This window comes from Oncorhynchus masou, unplaced genomic scaffold, assembly GCF_036934945.1.
Source record: "Oncorhynchus masou masou isolate Uvic2021 unplaced genomic scaffold, UVic_Omas_1.1 unplaced_scaffold_2749, whole genome shotgun sequence".
Lineage (NCBI taxonomy): Eukaryota > Metazoa > Chordata > Actinopteri > Salmoniformes > Salmonidae > Oncorhynchus > Oncorhynchus masou.
In genome coordinates this window covers 1-8,999 of record NW_027016823.1, presented here as the reverse complement: position 1 = coordinate 8,999, position 8,999 = coordinate 1, and the positions used below count along the sequence as shown (strand labels likewise).

Sequence of the window (8,999 nt, the reverse complement as noted above, 5' to 3'; positions counted from 1 at the left end):
TCAAGCACATAGTTTCCAATGTGTTTGATGCCATTCCATTCGCTCCATTCCAGACATTATGAGCCTTCCTCCCCTCAGCAGCCTCCACTGGATTTGCATATTTATCAACTAATAAAACAAATGGACAAATATTTGCTAACTACAACTTTTGTAACTTCCTCCCCTTCACTCATTGTACTCTTAGTACTTTTTAGATACCACTTTTTAGATACCAGAATGAAACAGTTTATAGGTATTGTACATGAGTAGAACCTGTCTGCTGGCACTTTGAAAGTGCATTTCCAAAAAGGCACTCATTTCATGTTCTCCTGTGTAAAACATATGCATCTATATCACATAAGTGTATTCTTCAACATGATTGTAAACATATCTGTGGCCCTTACATACACTATACAGGGACTATAAAATCTGCATCTGAAATGGCACCCCAACCTGGTCGGTCAAAAGTAGTGCACTACATTGGCGGAGTCTGGGGGTTGGAGTTTTGGCTATGCTCCCTTCCGTCTCGTCATTCCTCCAACATAGTCTGTCCCCCTGACTTCATACTGTCCTGTCTAAAAACCAATACAAGTATGAAATGATGTTGGACTCTTCAGGAAGAAAAGGCAGTGCACTATGTAGGGAATAGGGAGCCATGTGGGATGCAAACAAAGGCAGAGTAGAATCAGTTGTCGGTGGTTGAGCTATCTCTGGCTGCGCTCCTGTTTGAAGGCCACGGTGAACTTCCAGGCTTCTATGTACTGAGCCAGGCTGATCTCTCCGGGGAACAACTCGTCCACGTCGTGGGGAACGTCAAGGTCTTTCCGCTCCATGTAGGACACCAGGGTGTCTTTCAGGCTGCAGGACAATGGAGGAGAGGATAATGGACACACGTTACACTTTCCTGTGTGTGTGTGTGTGTGTAAGTTTTCCAGACAGTGCTTGTGATTTTTACTTTCATCAAACATGCCTCAAAAAGAGATGTTTGTGGCCCTTATGAAACACGTACAATACCAGTCAAAGTGTTAGTACACCTACTCATTTCAAGGGTTTTTCTTTATTTTTACTATTTCTACATTGTTTAATAATAGTGTAGACGTCAAAATTAGGAAATAACACATATGGAATCATACAGTAAACAAAAAAAGGTGTTAAACTAATCAAAATATATTTTATAGCAGCCACCCTTTGCAATGACAGCTTTGCACACTCTTGGCATTCTCTCAACCAGCTTCACGAGGTAGTCAACTGGAATTAATTCCAATTAACAGGTTGTTAAAAGTTAATTTGTGGAATTGTCACAACTGATTGGCACAGAATTAAATTCATTCTTAATGCGTTTGAGCCAATCAGGTGTGACAAGGTAGGGGTGGTATACAGAAGATAGCCCTATTTGGTAAAAGACCAAGTCCATATTATGGACTTGGTCAAATAAGCAACTAGAAACATCATTCAAATAAAGATTTTATTACAGTGAAATGCTTACTTATGAGCCCCTGACCAACAATGCAGTTTAAAAAAAATAGGGATAAGAATAAGAAATAAAAGTAATTAAAGAGCAGCAGTAAAATAACAATAGCGAGACTATGTTTTTACAGGGATATACAGGGGGGGTACCGGTACAGAGTCAATGTGCGGGGCACAGGTTAGTTGAGGTTAAATGTACATGTAGGTAGAGTTATTAAAGTGATTACGTATAGATGACAACAACGGAGGGTAGCAGCGGTGTAGAAGAGGGGACGGGGGGGTAATGCAGATAGTCTGGGTAGCCATTTCATGTTTAGGAGTCTTATGGCTTGGGGGTAGAAGCTGTTTAGAAGCCTCTTGGACCTAGACTTGGCACTCCGGTACCGCTTGCCGTGGGGAAGCAGAGAGAACAGTATATGACTAGGGTGGCTGGTGTCTTTGACAATTTTTAGGGCCTTCCTCTGACACCGGCTGGTATAGAGGTCCTGGATGGCAGGAAGCTTGGCCCCAGTGATGTACTGGGCCATTTGCACTACCCCCTGTACTGTCTTGCGGTCGGAGACCGAGCAGTTGCCATACCAGCCACTGATGCAACCAGTCAGGATGCTCTCGATGGTGCAGCTGTAGAACCTTTTGAGGATCTGAGGACCCATGAAAAATCTTTTCAGTCTCCTGAGGGGGAATAGGTTATGTCGTGTCCTCTTCGCAACTGTCTTGGTGTGCTTGGACCATGTTAGTTTGCTGGTGATGTGGACACCACCCAACCTGCTCCACAACAGCCCCGTCAATGAGAATGGGGGTGTGCTCGGTCCTGTTTTTCCTGTAGTCCACAATCAACTCCTTTGTCTTGATCACGTTGAGGGAGAGGTTGTTGTCCTGGCATCACACGGCCAGGTCTCTGACCTCCTCCCTAAAGGCTGTCTCGTTGTTGTCGGTGATCAGGCCTACCACGGTTCTGTCACCGGAAAACCTAAAGATGGTGTTGGAGTCGCACTGTCATGAGTGAACAGGGAGTACAGGAGGGGACTGAGCAAGCATACCTGAGGGGCCTGTGTTGAGGAACAGCGTTGCGGATGTGTTGTTACCTACCCTTACTACCTGGGGGGGCGTCTGGCTTATTGATGAGCTTGAGGGCACCATGATGTTGAACGATGAGCTGTAGTCAATAAATAGCATTCTCACATAGGTGTTCCTTTTGTCCAGGTGGGAAAGGGCAGTGTGGAGTGCAATAGAGATTGCATCATCTGTGGATCTGTTGGGTGGTATGCAAATTGTAGTTGGTCTAGTGCTTCTTGGGTTTTGGTGTTGATGTGAGTCATGACCAGCCTTTCAAAGCACTTCATGGCTACAGACGTGAGTGCTACGGGTCGGTAGTCATTTAGGCAGGTTACCTTAGTGTTCTTGGGCACAGGGACCATGGTGGTCTGCTTAAAACATGGTGGTATTACAGAATCAGGCAGGGAGAGGTTGGAAATGTCAGTGAAGACACATGCCAGTTGGTCAGCGCATGCTCGCAATACACGTCCTGGTAATCCATCTGGCCCTGCGGCCTTGTGAATGTTGACCTGTTTAAAAGGTCTTACTCACATCGGCTGCGGAGATCGTGATCACGCAGTCTTCTGGAACAGCTGGTGCCCTCATGAATGTTTCAGTGTTATTTGCATTGAAGCAAGCATAGAAGTTGTTTAGCTTGTCTGGTAGGCTCGTGTCACTGGGCAGCTCTCAGCTGTGCTTCCCTTTGTAGTTTGTAATGGTTTGCAAGCCCTGCCACATCTGACGAGTATCATAACCAGTGTATTTACGCTTTGCCTGTTTGATGGTTCGTTGGAGTGCATAGCAGGATTTCTTATATGCTTCCGGGTTAGAGTCCCGCTCCTTGAAAGTGGCAGATCTAGCCTTTAGCTCAGTGCGGATGTTGCCCATAATCCATGGCTTCTGGTTGAGGTATGTACGTACGGTCACTGTGGGGACGAAGTCATTGAATACCTTATTGATGACGCCAATGACTGATGTGGTGTACCCATCAGTGCCATTGAAGGAATCCCAGAACATATTCCAGTCTGTGCAAGCAAAACAGTCCTGTAGCTTAGCATCTGCTTCATCTCACCTCACTTTTTTATTGATCTAGTCACTGGTGCTTCCTGCTTGTAAGCAGGAATTAGGAGTATAGAAGTATTACTAAGACATGAAGGCCAGTCAATCCGGAAAATTTCTTCAAGTGGAGTCACAAAAAAACATCAAGCGCTATGAAACTGTCTCTCAAGGAAGACCCAGAGTTACCTCTGCTGCAGAGGATAAGTTCATTACAGTTAACTGCACCTCAGAATGGAGTCCAAATAAATGCTTCAGAGTTCAAGTAACAGACACAGCTCCAAATCAACTGTTCAGAGGAGACTGTGTGAATCTGGCTTTCATGGTCGACGTCCTGCAAAGAAACCACTACCAAAGGATTCCAATAATAAGAAGAGACTTGCTTGGGCCAAGAAACACAAGCAGTGGAAATCTGTCCTTTGGTCTGATGAGTCCAAATTTGAGATTTTTGGTTCCAATCGCTGTGTCTTTGTGAGATGCAGAGTAGGTGAACAGATGATCTCCACATGTGTGGTTCCCACCGTGAAGCATGGAGGAGGAGATGTGATGGTGTGGGGGTGCTTTGCTGGTGACACTGTCTGTGATTTACTTAGAATTCAAGGCACACTTAAACCAGCATGGCTACCACAGCATTCTGCAGCGATACGTCATCCCATCTGGTTTGCGCTTAGTGGGACAATCATTTGTTTTTCAACAGAACAATGACCCAACACACCTCCAGGCTGTGTAAGGACTATTTGACCAAGGAGGAGAGTGATGGTGCTGCATCAGATGATCTGTCCTCAACAATCACCCAACCTCAACCCAATTGAGATGGTTTGGGATGAGTTGGACAGCAGACTATTGTTATGTATTATTTCTTACACTGTTAACCTAGGAAATCTTAAGTCTTATTACATACAGCCGAGAAGAACTATTGGATATAAGAGCAACGTCAACTTACCAGCATTACGGCCAGGAATACGACTGTTTGGACCACCACCAGGACAATGGATCGGATCCCAGTAGGCGACCCAAAACAACGATGCCGCAGAAGTGCAGACGGAGCAGTCTTCTGGTCAGGCACCGTAGACGAGCACATCGCTCACCGCTTCCGAGTATACTACTCGCCAATGTCCAGTCTCAAGGTAGACAAAATCCGAGCAATGGTTGTCTTCCAGAGGGACATCAGAGATTGAAACATTCTCTGTTTCACGGAAACATGGCTCACTCGGAATACGTTTTCAGAGTCGGTACAGGTACCCGGTTTCTTCACGCATCATGCGGACCAAAACAAACAACTCTCTGGTAAGAAGAAGGGCTGAGGTGTATGCCTTATGATTAACGAATTGTGGTGTGATCATAACAACATACAGGAACTCAAGTCCTTTTGTACACGTGACCTAGAATTACAATCAAATGCCGACCGCATTATCTACCAAGAGAATTCTCTTCGATTATAATCACACCTGTGTATATCCCCCCCAAGCAGACACCTCGACGGCCCTGAAAGAACTTTATTGGACTCTATGTAAACTGGAAACCACATATCCTGAGGCTGCATTTGTTGTAGCTGGGGATTTTAACAAGGTTCATCTGAAAACAAGGCTCCCTAAATTTTATCAGCATATCGAATGTGCGACCTGGGCTGGCAAAATTCTGGATCATTGCTACTCTAACTTCCGCAACGCATGAAAAGCCCTCCCTCGCCCTCCTTTCGGCAAATCTGACCACGACTTCATTTTGTTGCTCCCAGCCTATAGACAGAAACAAAAACAGGAAACGGGCGTGCTCAGGTCAGTTCAACGCTGGTCCGAATAATCTGATTCAACGATTCAAGATTGCTTTGATCACGTGGACTGGGATATGTTCCGGATAGCCTCAGACAACAACATTGATGTATACGCTGATTCGGTGAGCAAGTTAATTAACAAGTGTGGTGATGTTGTACCCACGGTGACTATTAAAACTTTCCCCAAACAGAAACCATGGATTGATGGCAGCATTCGCGCAAAACTGAAAGCACAAACCACTGCTTTTAATCATGGCAAGGGGACAGGAAACATGACCGAATACAAACAGTGTAGCTATTCCCTCCGCAATGCAATCAAACAAGCTAAGAGTCAGTATAGAGAAAGTAGAGTCGCAATTCAAAGGCTCAGACACGAGACGTATATGGCAGGGTCTATAGTCAATCACAGATTACAAAAAGAAAACCAGCTCCGTCGGGCACAATGACGTCTTGCTCCCAGACAAATTAAACAACTTCTTTGCTCGCTTTGAGGACAACACAGTGCCACTGACACGGCCCACTACCAAAACGTGCGGGCTCTCCTTCACCGCAGCCAACGTGAGTAAAACATTTAAAGGTGTTAACCCTCGCAAGGCTGCCGGCCCAGACGGCATCCCTAGCCGCGTCCTCAGAGCATGCGCAGACCAGCTGGCTGATATGTTTACGGACATATTCAATCAATCCCCATCCCAGTCTGCTGTTCCCACATGCTTCAAGAGGGCCACCATTGTTCCTGTTACCAAGAACGGTAAGGTAACTGAGCTAAATGACTATCGCCCGGTAGCATTCACTTCCGTCATCATGAAGTGCTTTGAGACTAGTCAAGGACCATATCACCTCTACCCTAACTGATACCCTAGACCCACTCCAATTTGCTTACAGCCCCAATAGGTCCACAGACGATGCAATCGCAATCACACTGCCCTCACCCGTTGGAACAAGAGGAATACCTATGTAAGAATGCTGTTCATCGATTACAGCTCAGCATATAACACCATAGTACCCTCCATACTCGTCATTAAAACCCTGGGTCTCGACCCTACCCTGTACAACTGGGTCCTGGACTTTCTGACGGGCCGTCCCCATGTGATGAGGGTAGGAAACATCTCCACCCCACTGATCCTCAACACCCGGGCCCCACAAGGGTGCGTTCTCAGCCCTCTCTTGTATTCCCTGTTCACCCACGACTGCGTGGCCATGCACACCTCCAACTTAATCATCAAGTTTGTAGACGACACTACGGTGGTAGGCTTGATTACCAACGATGAGACGGCCTACAGGGAGGAGGTGAGTTCCTTCGGAGTGTGGTGTCAGGAAAATAACCTCTCACTCAACGTCAACCAAACAAAGGAGATGATCGTGGACTTCAGGAAACAGCAGAGGAAGCACCCCCTTATCCGCATCGTCGGGATAGTAGTGGAGAAGGTGGAAAGTTAAGTTCCTCGGCGTACACATCACGGACAAAGTGAAATGGTCCACTCACACAGACAGCGTGGTGAAGAAGGCGCAACAGTGCCTCTTCAACCTCAGGAGGCTGAAGAAATTCGGCTTGTCACCAAAAACACTCACAAACTTTTACAGATGCACTGTCGGGCTGTATCGCCGCCTGGTACGGCAACTGCTCTGCCCACAACCGTAAGGCTCTCCAGAGGGTAGTGAGGTCTGCACAACGCATCACCGGGGGCAAACTACCTGCCCTCCAGGACACCTACACCACCCAATGTCACAGGAAGGCCAAAAAGATCATCAAGGACAACAACCACCCGAGCCACTGCCTGTTCACCCCGCTATCATCCAGAAGGGGAGGTCAGTACAGGTACATCAAAGCTGGGACCGAGAGACTGAAAAAGAGCTTCTATCTCAAGGCCATCAGACTGTTAAACAGCCATCACTAACATTGAGTGGCTGCTGCCAACATACTGACTCAAATCTCTAGCCACTTTAGTAATTAAAAATAGGATATAAGAAATGTATCACTAGTCACTTTCAACAATGCTACTTTATATAATGTTTACATACCCTACATTACTCATCTCATATGTATACAGTACTCTATACCATCTACTGCATCTTCCCTATTCTGTTGAGGCCATCGCTCATCCATATATTTATATGTACATACTCTTATTCATTCCTTTACACTTGTGTGTATAAGGTAGTTGATGTGAAATTGTTAGATTACTTGTTAGATATTACTGCACGGTCGGAACTAGAAGCACAGGCATTTCGCTACACACGCATTAACATCTGCTAACCATGTGTATGTGACCAACAAAATTTGATTTGACTGAAGGAAAAGCAGCCAACAAGTGCTCAGCATATGTGGGAACATATGTGGGAACAGTTGGAAAAGCATTCCAGATGAAGCTGGTTGAGAGAACACCAAGAGTGTGCAAACCAGTCATCAAGGCAAGGGGTGGATACTTTGAAAAATCAAAAAAATATTTTAATTAGTTTGACACTTTTTTTGGTTACTACATGATTCCATATGTGTTATTTCATAGTTTTGATGTAGAATGGAGAAAATAAATAAATAATAAAAACCCTTGAATGAGTAGGTATGTACAAACTTTTGACTAGTACTTAAGACATGATGTTAATGTGATGTAAACAATACTACAATATCAAAAATGGAACCGCTAAGAGTGTCAAGAGAGACTACACCATGCCAGCTAGCTGTTATCCCCTTGGCTTACCCCCAGTCAGGCCTGTATGTGTCGGGGGCACGGGGGCTCTTCAGGACCAGCAGCAGAAACTCATGCATCTCCAGCAGGAACGAGTCAGCGCTGCTCTTGGTGAAGAACGTAGTGAGTAGCCTCCGGTCTTCGTCTCCCAGGGGATTCCTGTATTCCTCTGAGACCCCCACAAACGGGTCCTGAGGGTGGGGAGGGTTAGAGAAGCTTTAATATACACTAGGGTGTAACATGACATTATGATCATTTTCTATTTATCACATTATGTAAGTTAGTGTAACTAAGGTTAGTTTAAATTCATTATGTAAGTTAGTGTAACTAAGGTTAGTTTAAATTCATGTTGTACGTTAGTACAACTTAAGTCACAATGTTACAACTTATGTTGTAAATAATACAAGCACATCTCACCCACACAAACAGTAATCCAGACAAACAACTTCATAACCAGTGTAAAAAAAACATGACCCTAACAAAATGATGTGAAGACTTGTCTGGGTGAATGTGTGGTGTCTCGTCGTCTTACCCTCTTGAGGCGCAGCATGTTCTCAGACTTGAGGCGCAGCATGTTCTCAGAGGGCTTGAGGACAACAGGACAACACAGTGAGGTGAGGAGCTCAGACTACACCTGCTCAGGGCCTGCATGAGGACAACAGTGTTGACTCAGACTACACCTGCTCAGGGCCTGCATGAGGACAACAGGACAACACAGTGACTCAGACTACACCTGAGGGCAAGGACAACAGGACAACACAGTGACTCAGACTACACCTGCTCAGGGCCTGCATGAGGACAACAGGACAACACAGTGACTCAGACTACACCTGCTCAGGGCCTGCATGAGGACAACAGGACAACACAGTGACTCAGACTACACCTGCTCAGGGCCTGCATGAGGACAACAGGACAACACAGTGACTCAGACTACACCTGCTCAGGGCCTGCATGAGGACAACAGGACAACACAGTGACTCAGACTACACCTGCTCAGGGCCTGCATG

The 8,999-nt window shown here is 45.7% G+C and overlaps 1 protein-coding gene across 1 annotated transcript; it reads right to left on the bottom strand.

Moving 5' to 3' along the window:
- Positions 1 to 205: 205 nt before the first annotated feature.
- Positions 206 to 8,551, bottom strand: LOC135539195 (E3 ubiquitin-protein ligase rnf213-alpha-like). Its single transcript, XM_064965020.1, has 3 exons — positions 8,525 to 8,551; positions 8,005 to 8,183; positions 206 to 837 (listed from the first exon to the last, which is right to left on the bottom strand). The coding sequence occupies exons 1-3, from the start codon at positions 8,540 to 8,542 to the stop codon at positions 684 to 686; spliced, it is 351 nt and encodes a 116-aa protein (XP_064821092.1). The 5' UTR covers positions 8,543 to 8,551; the 3' UTR covers positions 206 to 683.
- Positions 8,552 to 8,999: the final 448 nt, after the last annotated feature.